This window comes from Lytechinus pictus, chromosome 7 (assembly GCF_037042905.1).
Source record: "Lytechinus pictus isolate F3 Inbred chromosome 7, Lp3.0, whole genome shotgun sequence".
NCBI classification, from domain to species: domain Eukaryota; kingdom Metazoa; phylum Echinodermata; class Echinoidea; order Temnopleuroida; family Toxopneustidae; genus Lytechinus; species Lytechinus pictus.
The window spans coordinates 43,570,054-43,597,283 of NC_087251.1; the positions used below are offsets into that span (position 1 = coordinate 43,570,054).

Consider the following 27,230-nt stretch of genomic DNA (forward strand, 5'->3'; position numbering starts at 1 on the left):
TTTTTTTACCTTCTCTTTTCTCTCCGTATGTTTTTTTCTTTCACACATTTATTCACCTTCCCTTCCTTTATTTTAGTTCTTTCTTTCTTTATTCATTTCAAGTAATGACGGAAACCGTTATCTGTCTTTTATTCTTTCTTTCATCCTTTTATTCAAACTTTTTTCCTTTTAATTTTTCCTTATTTTTTTTCTTTCCTTACAATTCATTTTTGTTTCCTCATTTTTTTTTCTCTTTTCTTTCTTCTGCTCACCCTCCCTTCCCCTTTCTTAATATGTTTTGTTATCAAGTCTAACATTGTGTAGTTTTTTTGTTGATTTTTTGGCCTGGCTCGGTCGATCCGATGGTACATAGTGCATTGTCGATTGTCCCGTATTTAATTTTGTGTAATCTCGTCACCCTGGCTGGAACATCGAATTTATTATTTTTCATTTACCGCAATGAATCTAATCAATTAATCTAATTTGATGCATTAGGTAAACTTTTTTTCCTTACGCATTACGTGGGAGACATACATGTATCATACAAACTTGTATTAAAAAAAAATAGGAAACAATTGAGATTTATGTCATGAAAATCAATTCTCTATCTTTTGGGATGAGTTTTTTTTTCTCCATACGTACCCATTCCTCTCCCTTCAGCGTGAACTATACACCTAATCCCATCTCCTTATGAACAGTGTAAGAACTAGAAAACATTTGAAACATTCTTCCTTGAGTTTTAACGGGGTGCACAGGGTGGAATTAGGAAAGAAGAAAGAAAGGCATATCAACAACAAAAAAGAATTAAAATAGATAAAAGACATTAATAAGCAGACTTGATTTTTTTTTGTAAATCAAAATTGACAAGTTATTAACAGAGTGAATGTTAACAAACATTAATGACAAACTTAAAATAAAACAGAATAATGAATATCAAGGGCATTTGCGAATTCTCATTATGTTAAAACAAACGTGCGGTCAATATTGGGATCGTCAATTCGTTGACATGGTTGATAAAACCCTAATAAAGGGAATGAAAGGTACGTGAAAATGAATACTAGTATGACCAAGATCATACAAAGTAGACGTGCAAAAAGCGAACACCAGCAAAACTGGTCGTGCTCATCGATTTGTTATTTGGTTCTTTTGTTATTGTCAACAGTCTGGTAGAGTCTTGCTCCCCGCCCACACCTTTGATCTCCTTTGATCACATCTGCTTCCCAATTTATGACAGGATGTTCATAGAAATGGGGGGGGGGGATTAATTTGTTGATGCGTAGTAGTAGTAGTAATAGCAGTACCAGCAGCAGCAGTAGTAGTAGTAGCAGTAGTAGTAGTAGTAGTAGTAGTAGTAGTAGTAGTATTGGTAGTAGTAGTAGTAGTAGTAATAGCAGTACCAGCAGCAGCAGTAGTAGTAGTAGCAGCAGCAGTATTATAGTAGCAGTAGTAGTAGTAGTAGTAGTAGGTGATGTTGTTGTTGCTGTTGTAGTAGTAGTAGTAGTAGTGGTAGTAGTAGTAGTAGTAGTAGTAGTAGTAGTAGTAGTAGTAATAATAATACTACTATAGTAGTAGTAGTACTACTACTAGTAGTAAGAATATTACTACACTTACTTCATCTACTACTATCACCACCTCTACTTTTAATTCTTTTTCTCTTTCCCTTGATTTTACTTCAAAACTTTACTACCACCACCTCACAGATATTATATCTATATCACAGATTTGTCCTCAATTGTGCACAGTTATTGTATATTTGAAAATGAATATCCTATTTGCGACATGCATTCAACGTAGACGCCCAGTGGCCCGACGCGGCTCAACCAACCGTGCTCAACTCGTGAAATTACTTCAAGTTATGATCATATCGTGCAAACAAATACCAAATTGCCAAAAAATTTATGTATTCTGCGTTGAAATGTAAACATAATGTAATCTTGGTAAATAGATTCTTTTGTGCTCTTTATTCTCTGAACTTGTTGAATGAATCATACAGAACTGAATATTGGTGTTCGTGACGCCCATTTATATGTTACAGGAGGAGTATTCTCTGGGTCAGCAATAGCGCGGAATCCATTGGGATTCATAATTCACATTTCATATCAATTGGGATATAGTGCAGAGTGCATAGAAAATTGAACTCTTGAGAATGTATATTATTGATTACTTTTTAACCGCAAGAAATACCTTGACGTAGTTTTGTAACCAGTGGCACGTATAATTGTGAATAGTTGTTGTTGTGGAACAGGTAGGGCATTCCAACCTTGACTCTCAAAAATATAGGCCAATCTGGTATTGCATTGCGGTGGAAAACGGAACACAACTTTTGGTGGTTTATTCACATCTACGCACTAGGACTATAACTTACTAAAACCCCTGTACAGATTAAAGAGTATTCAATCAAACTTTGCTGAGCTATCGGGGTTATGTACTGGTGTAGCAGAGGTTAGGCCTATCATACACCCCGTCTAGAGTAGTCATCATGCAGTCTCAGACAAGAGTGTTGATATTTGTCGCCGTGTTCGTGGGTATCGGTTCGTTCGTGTTTGGAATTCTTATCGGACATTTCGGCATCCCCGACGGTTCGTGCTCTACCTCGCCGTCGTCGTCGCAACCGACCACCACACCGACCGAAAATGAGACCATTAGCGAGCTGATGATCGCGGAGTGTTCGGCAGAAAACATAGAGGAGAATGTTAGGTAGATTAAAACTTCAATCTTACTGTAATGAGATATTTGTCGTCATGGCAAGGTAGAATTTTCAAATGTACCATTAATTTTCCACAGTCAAACATAATATATAGGAACAAAGGTTATATACCAGAAGGGTGTTTCATGAAACTGTTCGTAAGTTACGAGCTACTTTACGAGGCTCGGGATCCTGTCTTGTGGTAAATGATATAGGCCTAAACCAGATTTGCGGAGGTGTTGATTTAGTTGGGGTTTTTTTTGTTCAAGGAAGGGTTACTCTAGTTCGTAAAGTCGTCGTAACTTACAAACAGCTTTATGAAACACCTTTACCTGCTTGAATATACAATTGCCACTTCTGTTGGATTAAAGTGTCATGCAGGTTGAGTGAAATTAGATGTAGCGACGTTTTATTATTTCATACCTCACTCAGAGGGTCTGATTGGCCATTTTCATTTTTATGATAGGCCTATTTAATTACAATATGTCAGTGTGATATTATGGCTAATATAAATAGGAGCGAGACTTTTTCAAGAATGAAGTGAATAAAACTAAAATTATATGACAGATATTCATATTTGGATACTCCTCTTTTACAGCTATACCTGATGATTATTAAAGACTTTTACTTCACAGCGCACAGCAAGAATTAAGCACGGTTTTTATTTCAGCTAGGTAAATGAATTTGGTATGTTTTGTTTCTTTGTTAAAGGAATAGGCGTATAGGCATAGTGGTTGAATTGGTATATAATGGAATGTTTGGAATAAAATTGTTAAACTGTTGCATTCTGGGACTCTTTTGGTAACATGGAAACTTTTGATTCGTTTTAGGACAACTGTTTAATGTAAGTAAGCCATCAAACCAAACCTCTAAACAGAGGGATTCGTTGAGAAAGTATCCAACACTCCTTTGGTCCTCTCTTAATATAGACAATTAAGCAGACGACCTCATATGGCGGGAACACCAGCTGAAAAGGAGAATGCTGAGATGCTTGTCGATCTCTGGACCGAGTACGGATTCGATTCGGTTCGGTTACTATCCTACGATGTACTCTTAGCTTATCCGGATCCGGAAAATCCGAACAAGGTAAGAGTGCAATAAGTATTTTATCGTTTATTTCTTGCAATTATGAGTTGATAATTGCTTATTAAAATAACACAAGCGAAAAAAATCTTCATTATATTCATTTACCCTCTACAATAAGTCTACATCCGCAATCAGGAAGTTCTTTAGTCTTGGGCGTATATGCATGAATTAATGTCTTTCTTTCGTATCATATCGCTCTTTTCTGACATTAAGTAATATCTCTATAAATAGTCACCCCTCGTCTCGCACTTTTCTATTGATCGCGCGAATTTCGCTGCTGTATTTTTGGAATAAAAAAGCCACCATCGAGATATCATAATCCATACTGTTGTCATTTCAATTTTAAATCCCTAAGGTGATGATAACAGACAATGGAGTACCTGTCTTCACCAGTGCTCTGACCGAGGCTGTTCTCCGACCTGAGGATAATGATACAGATGCTGTACCACCGTTCAATGCATACTCAGCACAGGGAGAACCAGAGGTATGTTCCATATAGTTTACCAAACTAATTGGACGCACAATGCAAAAACTCCGGTGTTGATTAAACACAAGCCCGGAATCTACACTGTTAGAAAATTTATCCTTAAAATAAAAGAAGTTCCTGCGACAGAGTTTCGAGAATACCTGGTATCTTACCAGATTGCGTAATCTTACAGGAAAATTGGTATTTGGTGTATGGAATCTTACAAATTTCCTTAAATAAATCACCCTTTTCCCCTTTTTAAACAGACCTGTTCTGTTAAATACCCTTTAACAGAAAACAGAAAAATTTATGTTTTATAATTTACCAATTATGTTCCTGTTTTATGAATTTACAGAATGATTCTGTTATTGCTTTTTGCAAAATCTTCCCTTTTTTTCTGTAAAATCAGGGTTTTTTTAACAGTGTATATATATGTCCACACCAGAGAAGTTTTAAAACAACAACAGTTTGGAATCAAACCGATGCTGTTTTGATACTAATTGGTGTTGTATAAACACCTATCTGGTGTTAGACCAAAAGGAAACTGGTGTTGTTTAACACTTCTCTGGTGTGGACATGAAAAATATATATTCCGGGCTAGTGTTAAATCAACACCAGAGTTTTCACAATGCATGTTAAAAAAGACTTGCATATATGTACAATCACTCATGTACAGGAAACCAAAGTCCCGCTCAATATAATCATGATAATGTTCAATTAAAAAAAAACATTTCCAAAGACTAGCATACATTTTTGCCATGATTGCCGTAATAAAAAAGAGCGGCGTTGGGGAAGACATTTTTTCTTTCTTCCTTTTTGTTTACACAAAGACCGACGTAAATTCGTCACTCTCGTTGACGAATATATTGATAATGATTAATTCGTCTATATTTACGACTCCCTATACAGTATAACACCTGCAGCAAAGAGTGCTTCGTTTTATGATATTTGTCCACCAACCAACTTTCTTAACACACTTCTTATAGGGTCCTCTGGTCTACGCCAACTATGGCACTGCTGATGATTTCGACTGGCTTGCCAAGAATCGACCTGATATCGATATCAACGGGGCAATCGTCATCGTCAAATATGGAAACAACTTCCGTGGACAAAAGGTAATGTATTTTGTAGATGTCTAATGTTATCTTGATTATTCTTGTCTCATCTAGAGCAGATATGTAACAGCAGATAGATTATAATGTCGATAAACCTGACAGATTCACATAGCTGTAAGTGTTTTCTTACAGCATAATACATTATAAAACAGGAATGCATTAATATTTAAAATAGTTTTTCATCAAGTTGAAAAGGAACTTGCAACTCGATGATCGGAGGAAATAATTACAAAGCAACCTCTTGATTAACACTTCATTCATTCTCCCTTTTCTGTATTTCTCAATCTTTTGAGTTAGGTTTATAACGCACAAAAAGCAGGTGCTGCAGGAGTCATTATGTATTCGGATCCGGTCAACCATGCACATGATGGTACCGAGGCGGTCTATCCGAATGATTGGTGGCTACCGGATAGCGGTGTGCAAAGGGGAAACGTGTTTGTTGGAAGTGGAAAAGGAGATCCGGTTACTCCCGGGTATCCGGCTAAACGTGAGTATTCATGGTATTCAGAATATTATAACTCAGTTTTCAATATTTCGCAATCACTTCGGTTAGGTTGTAAACGCCCAAATAGCAGGTGCTATTGGAGTTATCATGTATTCGGATCCGAGTAACCATGCACATGAAGGCACCGAGGTGGTCTATCCGAATGATTGGTGGCTACCGGATAGCGGTGTGCAAAGAGGGACTGTATTTGTTGGAAGTTCAAGTGGGGATCCGGTCACTCCAGGATATCCGTCTAAACGTGAGAATTCGCCAATTCATTTTCTTAAATGTTCTGTGTGCCTTCACCTTTCATGTTGTGCCAATTCACCTAGTCCATAACCAATACATGTTTAATTATACGGCCGTAGGTAACCTATCTCTGATACCATCGGGCTCTCTTTACTCTTCCTTTAACCTCTATCCTCGAAACGTAATTACTGACTTGTAACCTTATTAGATTGTTCATTCACTCATTATAGAAGTTCTTCATTCGCGACTCATCTCTATAGCAGAATCACTTTTTTTTCCAAACCATAAATGATAGATGAAAGAAATGGTGCATTAAAAAAACAAGATGTCTCTTCCTTCTCAAAATTTTGATTAATCGTCAAAATCTGAATCCCGGTCCTACAACCTCCCCGTGTCCTCAGGATCGGGTCAACTATACCTATCCTTTCAATAGAAATCGCGAGACCCTGTTGACCTCTCTAATGAGACGTTGGTATAATATATCGCATTCAAGATTGGAATCTAAAAACATATACTTCGATACGATTTCATTATTCATAAAACTCTTATAACTTTGTATTGTGTTCATATCTTTAATCATCAGCATTTATGTACCGGTTAAACGAATCGGATCCCTCATTACCCACAATCCCGGTTCATCCGATCTCATATGGTGATGCACAACAGTTGTTGAGGTGGGTAGGAACGCTTTTTTATTATAAAAAAAGGTCCCCTTTTCAGGTAATTGAATTTAAGAAGAGCATGGTTTATTAGAGATATATAACAGAATACAACGAATTGCACATGTTTACAATGATGTAACATGTAAAGTCACATTTAAATTGAAAACAGATCATTGCTCTGAGAATGAAGATTCCTTGGGTCCAAAGATGAGTCGATATGAATTGGTTATTTTAAGATGACTGAAAACCAGCGACAGACTCTCACGCAATTTTGGCAAGGAAAGCCTCGGACGAGAGAGAGAGAGAGAGAGAGAGAGGGGGGGGGGGTATCTGGAGTTTTCCTCTTTCTATACGATATTCCTACTGAGATAATATTCTTATTTTTCTCGAAGCTCATGCATGGTGCCTTGCGTCCACGCCTCCCTTCAGCTATCTTTGGTGCCAATTATTTGTACCGATTCTTCTTCGAAGACACCAGCATCAATTAGCTGATCCTTGATGTCCATTTAGGAATAATACAACTTTCCACAAAGACAGCCTCGAGTAGTCTAGAGTAGCATATATACCTTCAAGCTTTCTACATCCATGCTTCAAGCTTGAGGACTTCGTTGTTCGTCTTGCGATGAGAGACATCGCTGAACAAAGCGCTCTAGGAGTTTTACTTGCCTCTACTAGAAAAGGGCATCAATATCATTAGTTCTGATTGATTGCTGGTTCATCTTGAAGAGTTTAGAACTTTACAAACCAATCAATATTTTGTCCAACTCCAGCATGTCGAGTGGCCAGCTGCTCAGGCAGACACTCTTGATGAGTAGAGTTGAACTGTTGCCGTTAGGCCTCTGAATATTGGTCCTCATTCGACAGCTCATCGTGATCTTGCTTCCAATTTACTGTGGAACTCCCTCAAGACCATGGCGTAGATACACCCAGTTCATTTATGGACCTTTCTCTCTAGGTGCTGACTTGAATGAAGTTTGAGTTATGCCTTCGCAGGTCGGTTATCAGTTTAGCAGTCTGCATTGGACATGACACGTGGGTATACTGCGTCCAAATTAAGATCAGATGCCAATGTTTGAAGTGTTGCTAGTTCTTAGGCATGTTAGGCCTAATCGTCTGGAAGCATGCCTTCTGCTTGGAGAGAGTGTTTGGTGATGTCCAACGCTACTTCTGAGCAGTGTTCAAGAAGTAGTCTTACATTTGCCGATCCATGTCCAGGACCCCTGATCAGACAAAAGTCTTAACCTTCTCTTGAATTAGAATCATCTATGGTGACCTCCTCGATGTTGCCAATAAGGTTTCGAAGCTGTGGCAACATCTGCCATTAAACTAGGGGCATGATAAGTATGGCATACCGGTTGTTTCGCCGTGGCAAGGGAAGGGAATTGTACGGCAGAATGCCGAACTTGAAGATTTTGGGGTATGCGGGTCATAGAGTTCCTTATCATGGATCTCACACCGGAGACCCTGTGGTCATCCTTCCCTTTTCCAGACCACTCTTGCGCCTTGCTCTGTTTGAGAACCTTGCTCTGTAACAGCTTCACTGTTGACGCTAAGTCAATGTCAAGTCTGGTAAGTTCTCTTGCCACATATACAAGAGCACTATACGTCTTTGTGAGCAGATGCTTTTGTCTGAACCCCGCCATGTACGTACATTCCAACACGCTTTCTTCAGTGCTGCTGTTATTTTCCTTTCCCTTTCTTATTTCTTGCCGGTTTGTGAGATGCCCATAGGCCACGGTTAGCCAACTAGGTGATGGCGAGACAAGCTTTTGGTAATCACCTTTTCTTGTTCCTTCTTCATATGTAGAAAACACTTCTCCATTCCTGGAGATGATTGCTTGCCATTTGCGGTGCTGCCGAATGTGGCTGTTGCCAAGGGTCATCAACGAGGGACCCATACCTCTGAGTCGTCTACGTGCAGATTCGAGGGTACGACACCACTACCTCGATCGTTCCACCACTTTATCCATCAATCGCTAATGGGATTGTTCCCGCCTAGCTGCGTTGAATCTGTTTAAATTGAAGGTCATAATGTGGAATCAAACCTCAATCCTCAAGACAGGGGACAATCCAAAATCGCACAGTGAACCGTGGCAATGAAAATGACCATAGGATTCTCGCTTAGGTCTCACCAAAATCTACCTTGTTTGGGAATATAGAAGAAAACGAAAGTCAGAACTCCAGGCCTGCACCCGTACTGCAGCACGGGGATTCGCCTTCCCTATCGATATTAAGAAGCTTTGTGCATGTACCCTGCGTCAACAATTGTGTTTTGACCATTCCAGGGGCTTGCGCCTTTACAAATCCTACCTTTGCATCGGGTACATGGCAAAAACTTTTGCTGGCAAGGAGCTAATCGAAGGAGAAAAAGTAGGAAAAGAGGCCAGGGTGAGAAGATAGACAGCAAGGGAGGTAGAGGGAGCTTATCTCCTCACTCTGGTAAAGAACCAGCCCATCACCATTATATTTCAAAAGTGGGGTTCTTCTCATTGATATTAGTGGTTTTAGAAATAGAGAGAATATACATTGACAGAAAATCAGAGATTGAAATCTATCATGACTATAGTTTCTTTAGACCATAGAGTGACGGTGTTTTCCAAGTCGAAGAGGAAATCCTTGCAAACTATCTACGACGCCATCCAGCAGGCTTTTCTCGGGGTTCTCTTTACGGTAGTTTTTTATTGTAATTAAAGTGTTGTGTTAACTTTTTACTTTAGTGAAATGAAATGAATTGTCTCGTCTCCGAGATAATGCCACATCATCCAATCGCCACTATGAACCACAAAGTGTCTTGATAATCGCGTTTGATTTAAACCACCATCCACTGGGTTTTTTTTTTACCTGGTGGAAAAGAATCGCACAGGCAAATGTAAGTCTAGATGATAGTCCGCGCAAAGATTTCTCTTGTTGGCAGGGAAGAGGAGTTTTCCGAAAATATTCCTCAATACTTTATTCAAATTTTGTTATCATACCAGTCCCACCTTCTTAATTGATATTTAGTTTACATAATTCAAATAATTATGTTTTTAGTGTATCAAAAGTATGCTCTTGAATTAAACACAGACTTGACACTATAGTTAAAAGAACAGTCAGGATTTCCCTCTGTCAGGATCAAACCTGGGTTTTTGCTTACCTAAAGATTTTGTCACCAATCACCCCAAATCACATAAACAACCTCACATACCCCAAGCATCCTTTTTTAAAGTGAAGAGAGCTATGATGTAGTCAAAGTACACATAAGTAACTGCACTGCACAATAATCATTCCGGTTTGAAGTTGTTTATTACAACTATATCATTTCGCTCCAAATGCGATTCATTTCCATGGAAATTTCAACAATGAATATAACATAAGTTCACATATAAATGATATTGACTTTCAAAAGATCTTTTAAAAAAATTAAGTTTGATTTTATCAATTTAGAATTTCAGATTTGGAATAAAAAAAATATTAGTAATGGATGGGAAAAATAATAATTTGTCCGGACAATATTACGGTTTTATTAAATTAAAGAACTTCCCTGATCAATCATGGATGCAGTCCATAAGATGTCGATGAAAAAATGGTGACAAGTTGACTGAAGTAGCGGTTATCCGATGACCTTGAATACCGATGACGTAGAATGACGTATGTCGAGGGTTATCGGAGATCCACGAAGTCTGTCGAAGAATGGCGTCACCGAAGTCTAGGCGCTTTCGACCTGTCGCATGACGTCGAGAAGAAACTAAGCAGAACTCAGGGTTGAATACTCAGGATATGACATCTTTTTTCAGGGCTGACGAAAACTGAAGGCTTGTAAGGATGTAGCCCCAGAATAAAATGACTGTCCATGGGTAACAGCTCCCTGACCAAAGGACCCACCATTGTGGGTAGGAAAAACTCCAAAATCAATTGAAACTGAGAGTCATATCTTCCTTGCTCCTCAGAACACAACCTCTCTCAAAGAGTAACAAAAATGAAAGTGATCCTACTCTCTGTGCACAGCAATTAGGTGCACTGTACAATCAATGGACCTTGGGCGGGTCTTGGAATGCTAAGTGTTTATTCCACCTGTTACTAGAACCTGGAACCTACAACAAAAGAACCTGCAAGAGCTGAATACATTATAGCCCTTCCTATTTAAAGTAATTAAATACATAGATTTTTTTATACAACTCAATCAATAATACTGCCATCACAAGGCCAAAAATGAGTAATTTATCAATACCTTTTAAATTTAGATTATTTTCTTCATTTAAACACGACTTTCAAAATTACACCATTAATCAATTTTTTCCGGTTAACATTTTTTATGTTAAATAAACAAATTTTAGAATTTGGCTTTAGTGCAAAAATAAAAAGAATTGCTTGTGACACCTTCACTTTGTTTGATTGAGATTTAGTTTCCATTTTACTTGTTTTAATATTCTGTGAATATAGTGAACTTGCAGGTGACGAGGTTCCTGATGCTTGGAAGGGAGGTCTCAACATCACATACAGATTCGGACCAGGTTTCACTAATCCCAACAGGTGAGAAAGTATTTGCACAGATATTATTTTTTTAACAAGTGCCCACCAAGTTACCGATAATGCCTATAGCATTTCAATTTATTTGAAAGCAGGATAAAAGAGCATTGCATATCAAATGCCTTGCTCACAGGTGCGCGGCCGGGGATCGAACCCCGGACTTTTTATGTATAGCCAGGCGCCTTATTAGACCACTCGGCCACGGCACCTCCACATTGATTGATGTCGATTTCACCTCATGATAAAACAATTCAAATTGAAACAGCACAAAATAAATAGGTTCAAACAATAAACTAAAAACTAATTGAATTAATTGCCGATGAATGAAGGTAAAGTTATTACAGCAAGAGAAAACTTTGAAACCACATTGCTTCAGAAAGCTTGAAGAGGGGTCATTCCAGTACGCCATAATGGCGATAGCAGATTGTGTACAAGACAACGCACGGGACGGTTCTGTTATTTTATATTTGCGGTGATTATTTTAATCAGTTGGAAGATGAATTATGATATTGATTACATATCACAAATTAACAAGAGGTGAAGGAATCGAATAGTGGATAAAGAGATAAGATGAAACTCATCAAAATGTCGGCATCTGAGTATTAACCAACAAAAGTAACACCGCTGGAAATTCTTTTCGTCACATTCACTCACAGTCAATCTCCCCATTCTTACTTTTGATGGCAGAAGAAAATGACTATTATGAGATCTAAATAAACTTTTTGTACACTTCAATCGTATTTAATTGAAATACAGAAAGGTGAAAATGAGCATACATACTTCAAGAGAGTTTCGAACCATCTACAACGTAATTGGTGTCATCAACGGATCAGTTGAACCAGGTAACTGATATTCAAATTATTATAGTTGTATGTGATATTTCAGATTTAATTTCAAAACTGAATACTTCTTAGATTATATAGATATTTGAACGTTATTTGATCGTAACAAGCGCGGTAATTGAATATGTTTTCAATTTTACCCGATATTATTTTATTCTTTCGGATTTTCATTATTCAGATCGATACGTGTTGCTTGGCAACCACCGTGATGCTTGGGTTTACGGTGCAGTCGATCCATCCAGTGGTACAGCCATTCTCATGGAGACAACAAGGGTCTACTACCAGATGCTAAGTCGAGGTAGGTATAATAGTGATTCATAACATCCCAAGTCATAAGTTATTGAATACAAAATAGAAATTAATTTGTCATGGAAACAAAACGTTACAGTACACTCTTAACTATCAGATGGAATGAGGCGAAACGTGAGGTATGAGGCAAAATTGCTAAAACGTCGAGAGCGAGGGATTTTGTGTTAGATTTTGAAAAATATTTAGAGAAAATGTAAGCATTTTTACCCAATTCCTTTCTATTACTCATCTCGTTATTTTTATTTTTTTTGGATCTTGGTCGTTCCAGATTCCAAGTGCAATATTGTGAGTGATACAAGAAAATATGTTATGTCTTTCCTCTTCTTTTGACTTTTAATTTTGGTTTGTTCAGGTTGGCGGCCACGAAGATCTGTGATGTTTTGTAGTTGGGGAGCTGAGGAGTATGGTCTGATAGGATCTACCGAGTTCGTAGAGGTATGGGTTAAAAACCTGGGGAGTGTTTCGTCAACATTATTTTGGTCGTCTGAAATATTGTCAGATCTGACAACTCTCCCTCATTTTGATTGGCAGAAAAGCGCTGTTTCTATGGTAACTGTCGGATATAACGTCCGACAAGTCATTTCATAAAATAATAAATAAAATATTACATGATTTGTATAGCGGACGTATCCACCTTGCTAGGTGCTCGAGGAGTTCCTATATTACCCCGGCTAAGCTAGTCTACTGATTCCGGTGCGCACAGCTTTTTGAGGAAATACTTCCTGCCGGTACCCATTTACCTCACCTGGGTTGAGTGCAGCACAATGTGGGTAAATTTCTTGCTGAAGGAAAACACGCCTTGGCTTGGAATCGAACCCACGTCCTTCAGATTGAAAGACGAGAGTCTTAACCACTATATCACGACGCTCCCCATGATTACTAGATTTCATTACCTATCTTGAGCTTTAAAACATCTTAATTTGTTCATCATGATATGATTCTATTTCAATCTTTCTATATGCAACACATACATAGATCATTGACAGGTGATTGGATGGATGCGCGTAACATGACATTCAGAGGAATCAGCTATAGCACACCGACACTTGACACCGGAGCAATAGTCGAGTAGTATTGTTTGCTGGAGCAAGGGAGCTGGCAGTGCATTGGGTCGCCAACCTGGTCGCAAACTCATCGTGCGTACCATAATCATGATAATGGTCTGCGCCTCCATGCTCGTACGTACCCGCATCACTGCGCTGCATACATCACGCGCAGGTATACAGTTTAGCAATATAAGATTCTCAAGAAAGGCCCGAGCTAGTCATATTCTCCCTTTCCTCTATTTTGGTTATTTTGTCTACATGGACTATGCCCTTTAATGAACCCCCTTTGAATTTTTCGCGAACTAGAAAAAAAGGAGAAAGGAAAAGAAAAAGAATGGAAAGGGATGAAATATATTATTTTCTGGAAAACATGTTAAATCTATCACAATTTTTTTTTTTCAATTAATTTTCTTTTTGCTCGTTCGCTTCGCTTTGCAGATTTTAAATAAAATTTTGCCCGATACGCCATGCCATACCCCCATCAAAGGTTTTGGCTCATTATGCTTCTGGTCTCATGATTATGATATCTGTGTTTCACATTGACATTCAGGAATACCAAAAAATACTTGGCGAGAGAGCTGTGGCTTATATCAACATAGACAGTGCTGTGGTCGGAAACTACACATTTGGGGCAAGGGCAACGCCTCTTTTGCAGCAAGCTGTTTGGGACGCAGCCAAACGGGTAAGTCCTGCATTTCACCCATAGAAAACAAAAGTGGTTTTGCGTAATTTTATTGAAAAAACGTTGACTTCCGAAAAAAAAAGTTTGATGTCTGATTAGATGTGGGCTGTATAATGTAAACTTGAAATTACAATACCAACAAGGTTTTTCGTTGTCACTGACTTCATATCAATACGCCCAAGCCTCCTTCATTGGTTTCAAATGCCCTGATCTCTCCCCCGGCCCCCTCATCCACTTCATCCCATCTTTAGATTTAGATTTAGATTGAGATTTTATTTCCGTTCAACATTTTTTTTCAAAATATAATCAAAGTAACAATACATATTCAATATAATCGATAATACAGACAAATCAATGAAATTTCGTAACAAATCTCCTCCCTATCTATCTACTCCCTCTCTATCTATCCCATACACTCTCTCTGTCTTTCTTTCTCTCTCTCTCTCTCTCTCTCTCTCTCTCTCTCTAGGTCCCTGATGGTGAGACTCAAGAGCGGTCAGCCTATGATGTCTGGTTGGAACGCGTTCCCGATCCTAGGACCGGAAAACCTTTGTAAATATTCATCTGAATTACCCTTTTTGCACTTGGAAGACACGAGAGATTGAAAAGCACCTCTAATCTTGCTTATGATAATGCCTTTCCTAAGAATAGGCCTAAAAAACACAATTGTATGATTAAAAAAAAAACATGCAAACGGATACCACTGTCTCCACCTCGCACTAGTCTGATGTGCAAACCCTTCACTCGACTTAAGGGTCTGAATATGCAGCATAAAATGCCTGTAAACTAAATGCCCTCTCGCTCCAGTCTTATATGTGTTAGTCTTTACGCGGAGACCCACTGGTTGATCAAAGTTTCAATCAGGGTCTGTGCCTGCAGACTAACCTCGAACCCTGTCCAAAGGAGAGATATTACTTTATTTAGCGATGTAAAATGTGGCGTGTGTGCTTTTGTGGTGGTAGGTGTATTCTGCCCTTTCAGACTCTTTGGGCCTGTTGCATCAAACTTTTGCCATTAAAAAAAAAAACATCTGGCAAATAAAACCAAAAGTCTGGCAAACAAAATCATGCCATTGAAACTTAACACATCGAAAACTCTGGCAAAAAATGCCAGGGTTTTTCTTTTAGGCATCAGGCCATTAACTGCCAATTCTGTTATTTTTAACATTTTTTTCTCATGATCCTCTTTATTTGGGGTAAAAATTGATACCTCTACAGCACAGCAGTGATCGGATCGGGAAGTGATTACGCCCCGTTCATGCACAGGATCGGAGTCCCATCAACTGATCTTCTGTATGTCTACGACTTCATAGTAAGACCTTTCATTTGATAGTTCATTTACTTCAAATTTTGAATAGAAAGACCTTCAATTGAAAATGCCTTCCTTTATTCATTCCATCTTATAATGATGAGACCTGCATAAAATAAACCTTTTTTCACAAAATATTAAGGAATTAAAGGCATTTAAGACTCACTCAATACTTATGTTTGAACATAGTTAGTTCTAGGGAGAAAAGAACGAGTTGTAATATCAGGGATAATTCCCATCTCCCTGGTAACCTAGTAGAACATGTGAAAGGAAATATGGTCGGTCGGTTACAATTACTGTTATTATTTTTAGACTCTTCTATGTTACCATTGTCTTAATGATAAAAGAACTCCTTTATGCATTGATAATTTTCACTAATGTGTAAAACAGTTTTTAAAATATATCATATTCAAAAGTATTAAAAAGAATTTCAATACCGAAGTTCTTGAAATGCCATTAATAGATTTAAGGATAGACTCGAGTGAAAAAGAAACTGTTTGAAGGTTTTTTTTATCCCTGCAGTCCGTGACTTATAATCATAAATTGTATATTTCCCCCTACTAACATTACTGAGGAGTGAATTGGTCGTACTTTCTCACGTCATGAATTATGCCATTTATCAGTTTTTTAATTATTAGATTACGTTACAAAAAGAGTATTGAGATATTCTTTTCTTCTCGTTTCAGAGACTAGGACTATCATCTTATCCCGTGTATCATTCTGTGTATGAAAACTTTTACTACGTGAAGAACTTCTTGGATTGGAACTTTTGGCGCCATCAGACTGTTGCGAGAGTTTATATTGAACTCTCGCGAGATCTCGCAGATTCCGTTATTCTTCCGCTCGGGATTGTGGATTATGCCGCCAATCTTCGTCTGGCCTCCCTCGGCTTCGAAAGGAACTTTGGAACACTTTTGAGCCAAAATGGCGTCGTTTTGGGTACAATGTTTTCTATTTCAGCTGCACTATGAAACATTACTTTTTGATGATGTTTCTTTATTTTGATATTGCATTGAGATTCTGACATTGCAGCATCCAATATTCTTAACTTTATTCTAGATATGAATATAACTTTTAACTTACAAAAATTGTGCACAAACAAAAGAAGATCATAAAATAAGAACATTACGTCCTAAGATTCACGAGGACCTAAGATTCATCTTGGAGTTTTCTAAATTGATTTTTTTTGGGGTTCATATGAAAAAAAAGCAAATGCTCAAAAATTCGTGAAATTTTTCAAATGAAGCATAGATGGAAGAAATGGGGTCAGACTTATGAAAATTTTAATTGTTTCATGGTATTTCCCAAAAGACTAGTAAATCGTATTAAAAGTTCTTAAATAGTCTTGAACTTACTTGTTAATGCCATTATTTTTGTAATTATTTATTATAATACATTGTTCTTTGTATACCAACAGCCGGAATATGATTTTTATGCCAATGCAATTTTATTTTATTTGAGCATGACAATAAATTTTGAATATCTGAATATCTGACTATTTACAGTTAAGATTCTATAGATTTTAATTCATCCACAAAATGGTCAATTCAATTGAATACGAATAAGTATTATTTGACTATTTGCCGTTATGAATTGAGAGACAGAGAGTACCTATTCAGATGAAAACATCCTTAAGAAGTTGTCTATAAAATAAAGAATAAAAAGAAATTAAATAAGTTGCTAATGTTGAATAATGGTTAATACTCAGTATTCTTTTTCTTTTTTTTTGCAGATGATTTGAATTCAGCTCTGAATAATTTCTCCGCATCTGCGCATAATTTTGAAAGGCAACTTACTGATATCGATTTGAACGAGTGAGTAAATAATGTTTTTATTACTTTTCATGATCATCACATAATAATTAAGGATAACAAGAATTCAAATAACAGTATAAATCTGTTTAAAATCACGGTCCTGATTATTGTACATCAACGCCATGTTTGAAAAAAGATAAAAAATCAATTTATTAGATAAAATGTGGCTACATCCACTGCATGATATGTTTTTACCCTTTCTCTTTTCTCATTTTATTGATGTTTGTTCGTTTTTAATGGATGTGAATAAAGTGAATTTTATTTTGATACCTGGATAATTTTAACGATTCCTATCCTATCCTTTCATCCAATAAATAACATTAAGAAAGAATAACATTTCTCACAATTGAATATCAAGTATAAAAAAAATCACATTACTTAAGACAGCTATTCAAGGACTTCCTGGCTACATTAAAATTATATTAAAATTTAATATTCATATATATATTTTTAAGTAAATAGACATAAGTGTCTTCTCTGTAATACTACACCTATTCAAATTTGTAGATGTTGCCACCCCTTTTAATTTGTTTTCGTTATCATATTTGATAGATAATCAAACCTGCTTTAGCAGCCATCTGTATAGAAGGACCACTTGTCTAGAAAGACCCAAATCTTGGATTCCCTTTAACAGAATTTCCAATCGAAACATATAAAAGAGGAATCTGCCCACCAAGACCACTTGCTAACAAAGACCACTATTCCTGTCGCCCTTTGATGGTCCTTTACCTACAGATTTCACTGTATTCATATGATGACTATCTTTGATTTTCTTTATCAAGTGCCAATTCATTAAGACGTGTTAATGATCAGATGATGCAGCTTGAACGGGCTTTTATTGATCCAGCCGGGCTACCGGACAGAAAATGGATAAGGTAAGATATAGAATATCATTGAAAAAAAAAAACATTAATTATTTTATTATTTCTCCTCATTCGCGGAGAAGAAAGAGGAAGAAGTATTTAAAATAACAGAGAAAGACCATGATGACTAAAATTGAGTATGGTAGAAAATGAAGAGGAAGGAGAGTAATAGGGAGAAGAGAAAGGAGAAGAAACAAGTGAAACGCCTCTAAGGCAGTCTCGGCTGCATTACGCGTTTTGATAAAGCAGCAGTGCTGACTTTGAAAACAGCTTTTGAATAATTATTCACGCACAAAAAAATATTCATATGATAATAAACTACTGTCCATTGACCCACAATGGCCTTTAACCATGATCATGTGACCTAAGACGTGTGCAAAACAATAATTCCTTCTTGATTATCCTTATGTCTATATTTCATGTTATGATGCCAATTCAACAAATAACCCCTAACATGGCGATAGCACATTGACCTTAAATGACCTTTGACCTTATTCATGTGACCTGAAACGTGCACAGGATATTCAGGATACATCGTTGCTCTTATGTCGAAGTTTCATGAACTAGATCAATAAATTGTTAAAGTTATGACAAAAATTCACAAATACCCCCAATATTACCAAAGTTCGTTGACCCTAAATGACCTTTGACCTTGGTCATGTGACTTGAAACTTGCACAGGATTTTAAGGAATAATTGATTGCTCTTATGTCAAAGTTTCATGAACTAGATTCATAAAATGTCAAAGTTATTAACTTATTATGACAATTCCACAAATATCCCCAACATGGTCAAAGTTCATTGACCCTAAGTGACCTCTGACCTTGGTCATGTGGCATGAAACTCTGGCAGGATGTTTAGTAATAGTTGATTACCCTTATGTCTAAGTGTCATGAACTAGGTCCATACATTTTGTAAGTTATGACATTTCCAAAACTTAACCTTGGTTTAGATTTCAATGTTGACGACGTCGCCACCACCGCCGAAAAAGCGGCGCCTATAAGTCTCGCTCTGCTATGCAGGACAGACAAAAAGAAAACACACGTATCTACTTTAAAAGCAAACTAGTATAACAGAATAACAAAGGTCTTGAACTTTATCCAACACTTTCAAAGCCTTCAAAAAGTACATACTCCAGATACATATTATAAGTACTGCAGTGTTATTGCATCATCAGTATCATTTTAAAAATTATTGTAATTATTATCATTATTATTGTTTTCGCTTTTCTTCTTCCATTTTCTTATTATTTTCATTTTCCACTATCAATCACAAAACAGACATATCATCTATGCACCAAGTAGTGTCGATTCCTATGCCGGTACGGAGTTTCCTGCCGTTGTCGATTCTTTGTATCTCATTGCAGACGACCCCGATCAACAGGCTCGATGGGACAATGTGAAAAAGCAACTCGCCATATTAACATTCACGATCCAATCAGCAGCCAGTACACTCAATGACGTCACACAACTTTAACGGAAATGACATCACACAAGAGAGAGGTCAATTACATTGACCCTATGATACTGCTCACTGATTATAAATAAGACTACTTCTGTGACTACTATTCAAAGTCATCACTTGTTACATAATTGATTAAAAACCTCTGTCTACAGATGAAGAAAATTGTATTCTTTTCAATTTAATTTCGTATGAATGAAATATATAAAGCCCAAATGATGAAAATAGAGAGGAAATTCATATTATTGTAAATTCATGATCTCAGATCTGTACAGTGATCATCATGTTTGGGACTATTCACTACCATTTTAAATACCACCTCGTGTGACCTTGATCATTTATTCTGGGCTGTGGTTTAATCGCTATAACATTTTAGTTAGATTAGAAATATTGTTTGTATCACTTATTTCTTCTTGGAATTAACCTTTCTTTCTATTATTATTTTCTTATGTCATTTTAGATGTTTATTGGTATGTATGATGGTGTATTGTTTCAGTATGTATGTGGATACATAGTTTTCGATACAACCTAACAAGTTGCTGTAAATATAACTATAAAATTTTATTTGTACTAGTAAACTTGATATATTCTACTCAAAAATTTACATTGATATCCATACGGAGTTGATAGTAAAACTTAAATTCATTTAATCTACAAAAATGCTGTTTTTTCTTAAAGTTTGCATTATACTTTTAAAGTTTAAAGCAAACTAGAATAATGTAAGAATTTATAGATAATATAGAACGTATTATAATCTAGAGACTAGTGTAATCATTCAGACTAATTTACAACATATGCTGGGAAATTTCTTACATCGCTTTAGACTGAGCTTTGTCATTTCATCAGAATACATGCACGTCTTATAAACCCAAGTATCCGCTTGAGAGCGATTGATTACTTGATCCCACCCCCTCCTGTGCCGAGCATGCGCACAGATTAGATGTAAAGACTTTTACCCCATCTAATTCAGAATGAGTACTTTGTATTTACGATCTCCTTCATATAAATATGTTGTCAGATGGGATATAGATTGATTTTGATATTAATATTTCAATCATTAAAGTACTATTTGAATTGGAACTAATGTTGTACATGTATTGATTTTATATCAGGTTCACATATATCCAGTGGCGTACCGTGGGTCACGGCATTGGGGGGGCACCAGAATTTTTTCTAGTCACTTAGTAAGCGCGCGAAGCCAGTTGCCAGATAAACTGACCTAATATAGACATTTTAAGGACAGTGCCATTAAACGGATATGTATTTCACTGATCGCATAATGCAAGCGCGAAGCGCGAGCTGATTTTTTTATATTCAGACCTAAAAAGGGATATTATAAGCAAATTTCTGTAATCATGATACATATCTATCTCGCTAAACAAACAATGCGAGCGCGAAGCGCGAGCTGAAATTTTTGTATACATTGACCCCAAACAGGGACATTTTGAGGACTACACTTTAGGAATCCATTAAGAGCATACATATCTCACCATAGTCATCTAATGCGAGTGCCAAGCGCTTGCTGATTTTGTTACAATTATATACATCTAAACAGATGAAACACTTTTTAGTCATTGTAATCATGATTTTTACACGCATCACACTAATAAAATATTGCGAGCGCGAAGCGCGAGCTGAAAAATATAGGAAATTCAGATCTGAAGTGGACATTTTAAGGCTTGTTTGTAGGAATTCACGAAGACCATGCGTATTTTATTAACCAAATGATGCGAGCGCAAAGCGCGAGCTGAAATTTTTGTATACATTGACCACAAACAGGGATATTTTAAGGACTCCTTTTTTTTAGGAATCCATTAAGAGTACACAAATCTCACCATAGTCATCTAATGCGAGTGCCAAGCGCATACTGATTTTTTAGAATTACATCTAAACACATGAAGCACTTTTTGCAGTCATTGTAATCATAGTTATCATACGCATTTTACTAATCAATTAAGGCTTGTTTGTAGCAATTAACAAAGACCATGCGTAATTCACCAACCAAATGATGCAAGTGCGAATCGCAAGCTGAAAATTTTTGATATTCAGATCAGAAAAAAGGGACATTTTAAGGACTGATTTTAGGAATTCATGAAGAGCATACATATCTCACCAATCCACTAATGCGAACATAAGCACGGGCAGGAAATGTTTTATATTAAGACCTTAATATGGGACAATCACTTTAAGTAGTCATGAAAAAGAAGCATGTCACTACATAAAACAATAATTCAAAGTGCGAGGAAATCTATTTGGTGTATATTGACTTGAAAACGGGAGGTTTTAGTACAATAGGATTATATATCTCGTTAAACAGACAATGCGAGCACCAGGAACAATGAAGACTTATAGGCCCTGAGCAAATTGCGTTTCATAAAGTTATGACATTTTTGAAATGTAATATAATATAACATAATTATTAGATAACATTATAATGAACAATAATTTCTTCTTTCCCATTACGTTTCTCTCCCTCTCTCTGTCTTCTCCTTTTCCCCGTTTTTTTTTTTTTTTTTTTTTTGCCAGCCGATTGGGGGGGCACGTGACCCCCCATGCCCCCCCCCCCCCCCCCCGTAGTTACGCCACTGCATATATCCATTACATGCAGACGGGCCTATGTAAGTTTTTTTTTATTTGTATTTAGCATCTCATTCATATAAATATGTTGTCAGATGAAAATCTCTGGGGCATTGACTTTCAAATGAGAAAAATAAAACTGACTCTTTCAGTATCTTGAAGTGATTGAAGATGTTGTATTGTGTACAATTACTGCAAATGTGACCCGATTTCACTTCACCATCACCATCATCATCATCACCATCATCATCATCACCATCATCACCATCATCATCACAATCACCATCATCACAACCATCATCACCATCATCATCACCATCATATTCATTGTGTGAATGATCGTGATGCATGATGTCATGCTATCATCTTTCTGGATCCCAGCTCAGTATTAGAGCTTGGTTCAGGAGCTTATTCCTCACTCTCAACACCAACAGAAACACCGTTTTTCATACCACTCAATATGTAAATCATCTTTAAACCAGAGGAAACTCTATCACACTGTCCACACTACAACATAAAAGTCCAAGGAAACGACTCGAGTTGATTTCTCAAGGTTGAGTCTTATTCAATTCTTTTTTAAATGAGCTTTTCTTTGGCCACGATTTAAATGACCATTAGTACAATAGAGAAAAATTCAAGATGATGACAAAGATGAAAACGAAAATTCATTATAATTTAAGAATAGAACATACAATCAGCTAAACATTTCAATAGCATTCAATAAATAGTCCTTGAACTGGTCTAGAACTAATAGAAAGCTCCTTAATGACTCTCTTTTCCCCATTTCCATAATACAATTCCTCTGATGCTAAGTCCATAAACACAAGTAGGAAGGCAAGTTGAAAAAAACACATAATCCACTCATTTCTTTAGTAATATATTCATATCTAAAAAAGAAATCATTACTCGCGCATCTATTATCTACAATAATATTATCACAATCATATTAGTTTATATTCATATGTATACTTGGGTAAATATACAGGAATTTTCGACCTCACATTAAATCATAAAACATATGGTGACAGCATTGAGAACTATTATATTATATGCAGCCATATTCACATCACGACACTACATAGGAACAAAGTCCAACCTTGGAAATAACTCATATAAATAGTAGGGGGAAAATGATAAGGTGTAAAAACTTTAACAGAACGGCAAGCGTGCAACTATACAGCAAAACATGTAATAAAAAAAAAATCTTTCCTTTCTCCGAAAGACCCGCTTCTCCGACATTTTATTCCATTCTACGGTAATACTTGAATGCCATATCAATTATTGAAATATTTTCTAAAAACGACCCTGTGTTATTAACCCCTGCAGCCCCCCCTCCCAATAAAATGTCACGGTATCTCCTGATGATGCGACAGATGAATTGTCAAATAAGTCATATGCCAAAGTAGGTCCTCATATGAGAGAGGAGACCAATTCGTGATGCACACAATCTGCCACACACAAAAAATATATAATGAATAAATACATACATAACAGAAGAAATAACTGAATGTGTTGATCAATTACACAAACCAATCATAGTAACAGTTGGTTTGGAATACTGCTATGAATAAATGGTCAGGAAGAAAAATCGAATTGAGAGTTTAAAGATGATCTTCAAAGGATTACCTTATTTGGCGTAGAATGCCAGGGACAAGCTAATGTGGGTCAACTAAGTAGTGCAAAAACTGCCTAAAAACAAAACAAAAATCAAATAGGATAATGACGGTGCATCCTCATTATGGTTCGTTAAAACAAACTCCATACTACCGAATAAATCAAAATAATAAAAATTATCAATGCCTTAATTAGCATTTAGATAATTCATCTGCATTATTTTATTCAAATATTGCACAAACTAGATAAAGTAAATTCTAACAATGAACGAATCATAGAAATTGTCTTAATCTTGAATATAATTGTATTAAGATGAATCAATCACATAATTGCAAAGAGAAATTAAAGAGTGGGAAAGAAATAGAGAGACCTGGGAATGACATCTAAGACAATCACTTTGATTCTGTGGTCTGAAATAAAATCAAATTCTGTGTTCTCACTTTACTCTATAACTTTGTTATAAATAAATTTGTTTTGTAATATGATCTTAAAGAATATTGCACAACATATATGTGCTAGCTTGCTTTCTTGATAGGTATTTCATACCTTTAACACTAAAAAAGGCATGGGGTACTGTTATCTAATGACTCTTTTCTAGTGAGCCCCATAAAAAGTATACGAAAAATACATATTCTGTTGATTTACCTGTACTGACCACACAGAAACGTTGTTAGCGTTACAATGCCTAATGTTACAACAATGCATTACTTACGCATTGAAATAAATGTTTTTACTTCACAATCCGAAAGATGTGACTGGGCTTTCTGTTAGCACTCTGTTAAGCTAACGTTTCTGTGCAGCCGGCACTGAATGTTAAAGAAATATCTCAATTCAATTTCAAACAGCCAATTATTCAGGTTATCTTTTTTTTCCTCATAAAATGTGGCCCTGCACTCTAAAAACACAAAGGGCTGAAAGGGTGGTAAAAGGACGAGGAGTGACGGCATTTTTTACCATATTCAAAAACGCAGTCACTCCTCTGTCTCTTCTGGGGTGGTTTATTTACCCCGTCCCCTTCAATTTTAGAGGGTAATGAGATCAGAAAAAAAACTCCAGTAAAACTGTCAAAGATTGGTTTATTATGTTATGACTATCGTGGGGACTGGCAAATAAACAAACTCTGGCAAACAAAATTATGCCACTGACACTAAACGTATTGAAAAACTCTGGCAAACAAAATGCCAGTTATTCTTTTATGCAACAGGCCAATGGAGGGTGTTTCACAAAACTATTTGTAAGTTAAAAAGACTTTATGCACAACTGAAATATGTTCTCTGGAGCAAACACAGCTACAAAGGGATATATCCTTTAGCACGAGAAAGGGTCACCAGATGTGTGTGTGTAAAGTCATTGGTACTTACAAACAGCTTTATGAAATATCCATAGGTTTATCAAGAAAAAGATATTGGTAGATTCACAAAAAGGGTGTGCAAAAAAAAGGAAGAAAGAAAGAAACGCCGTGAACGTATAAGAACTCATGTAGAATGAACATGAAGACAATACACTGATACACATTATCATTCATGATTGGTTTGGATATTGATTTTATGCTACACCATGTACAGAAAATCGATCCCCTTAATCTCATGATATTGCATTCCTAGGATTACATAAACTGACGTAGTTTGCAGTCGACTTTAAGAAGCCTTAATAAAACATAACCCTAATGTTTGCATACCATGACGAAAGATGCAATTTTTTTATAGATTTTATCTTTTAAATCAAATTTTACTGATTTCTCATCATTAATACAGATTACAGAAAACAATACGACATACAAAAGTGTAAAGTGTAATGCCCAATAGACACATAGCGAATAATAGGGTTAACAAGTTATTTGAAAAATAAATGATTATTGATGGCATTCAAATTTTAACTTCTGTTTTTCATCAATTCCTTAGCAAAACAAATAGTATCAAATGATGGAACAGTATTGACTGATTTTAATCTTAAATTATCAAAGAACATGAGCAACTCTGAATGCCATTAGAGCAAGATTTGTATTGAACATATTTGAATACAAAATATTTGACAAAATTATATTTGACAAAATTATTTCATACATCACTTGAATACATGAATCATATTTCAACATGCTTATCTGTTAAGTAGAATTGTAACATTAATTTTTTAATGATTTTCTTCCCATTTGTTTGAAATACAAAAAATTAAGAATTGAAAACGGTCTACGGGATTTATGGAATACATCACTTTCAGTCATACCAACTTAGGAATACTTTAAATAAAACAACCTCTTGAAAATGAATACAGTGTGGGAAGGTTATAGTATAAAATATTAACAAGGACCTGTAACATAAAGCCGAGTGATCAATCCCAGAGCTGATTTTTATGATCGATCATACACGATAGTCTATGCGATCAATTGTAGAAATAAGCTCAACAATCAATGCCTAGTCTTTGTGTTTAATACAGGGATCGGGTCTACCTCGTAATGCAAATACTACAAGATATATCAATAATGTTACATGTATGTGATCCAAATACGAGCCTTAGAAATTAGGAAAGAGAGATAAGAATAATAAGGTAAGACGAAAACATACATGAATTCCTCCTCCTATCTGTACAAATATTTCAAATATATATGCATGGACGCAACAAATGTACATCACGTTATCGGCTTGATAAGAATACCTTAGACTGGGCCTGCCAGTTCAATAATCATCATGGACGCCAATGACAAAGATGAAGAGTGAATAGATCTATTGTTACAAGGATAGCATGGGATATCTGGTACGTTCCGGATACGGAGCTTTGGTCATTAGAATCTCTCATCTCAACACTAGCCTCAAATAGATCTTAATAGTTCTCTTGCTTATTCCATATCTTTACATAATGCCATTTTCATGGACTTGCCCGATGGTGTTTGGGTTAGGGAAATACTTAGAATTTAACTGTAAAAAGGAAGGAATGTTTGTTTTAAGATGACGCCTAAACAAGTGAATTCACAAGGTGACTTACTGCCTATCAATAGCTTTGGCAATCTTATAAATAATGAATTCAATATTTAAAGATACAAACCCTGACATACTGTTCAGTCAGTTTCAAATACGCAGAATTCCAATCAAAGAAAGAAAGATGAACTCCAGAAAATATAAATTGTTAAGTTAGTATTAGATCCTGCGAACGAGGATGATTGAAATGAGGTCCGTGCCTGATGTTCATGAACAGCCATAATCTGCAACATAACTCTGGGATGGCTAACTTAATTTTACAACGATGAGGAGTACTAGGTGATATATCTGCAAGAAACAAGCGTGCTTGGCAAGCTACAATTGCTTTTAAAAAGCCTTAGAACCAGATAGATGAAACACTCTTTAATATTCATTTAATAATTTCTCTGATGATTCATAAGTTTTATAGAATGAAATTCAAATAATCGTTTGAACTGAACAACATTGCACAAAACTAACATGTCCGGTAATGGCATAATATAATATCTATACACATTTACAACTCTATAC

The 27,230-nt window shown here is 36.2% G+C and overlaps 1 protein-coding gene across 1 annotated transcript; it reads left to right on the plus strand.

The window, feature by feature from the left end:
- Positions 1-2,007: 2,007 nt before the first annotated feature.
- On the plus strand, positions 2,008-20,637 carry LOC129265708 (N-acetylated-alpha-linked acidic dipeptidase 2-like). Its single transcript, XM_064102769.1, has 17 exons — positions 2,008-2,676; positions 3,595-3,751; positions 4,107-4,235; positions 5,204-5,332; positions 5,630-5,819; positions 6,649-6,739; positions 11,147-11,236; positions 11,990-12,075; positions 12,254-12,373; positions 12,737-12,819; positions 13,981-14,112; positions 14,582-14,664; positions 15,330-15,423; positions 16,107-16,359; positions 17,153-17,234; positions 18,017-18,109; positions 19,377-20,637. Exons 1-17 carry the CDS (start codon positions 2,459-2,461, stop codon positions 19,570-19,572), a joined length of 2,226 nt encoding a protein of 741 aa, XP_063958839.1. The 5' UTR covers positions 2,008-2,458; the 3' UTR covers positions 19,573-20,637.
- Positions 20,638-27,230: the final 6,593 nt, after the last annotated feature.

Coding starts and splice junctions, on each gene's coding strand:
- LOC129265708 (XM_064102769.1), top strand. CDS start 2,459: ATGCAGTCTCAGACAAGAGTGTTGATATTTGTCGCCGTGTTCGTGGGT. Junction 14,665..15,329: donor CCTAGGACCGGAAAACCTTT/GTAAATATTCAT, acceptor ATACCTCTACAG/CACAGCAGTGATCGGATCGG. Junction 15,424..16,106: donor TGTATGTCTACGACTTCATA/GTAAGACCTTTC, acceptor TTCTCGTTTCAG/AGACTAGGACTATCATCTTA.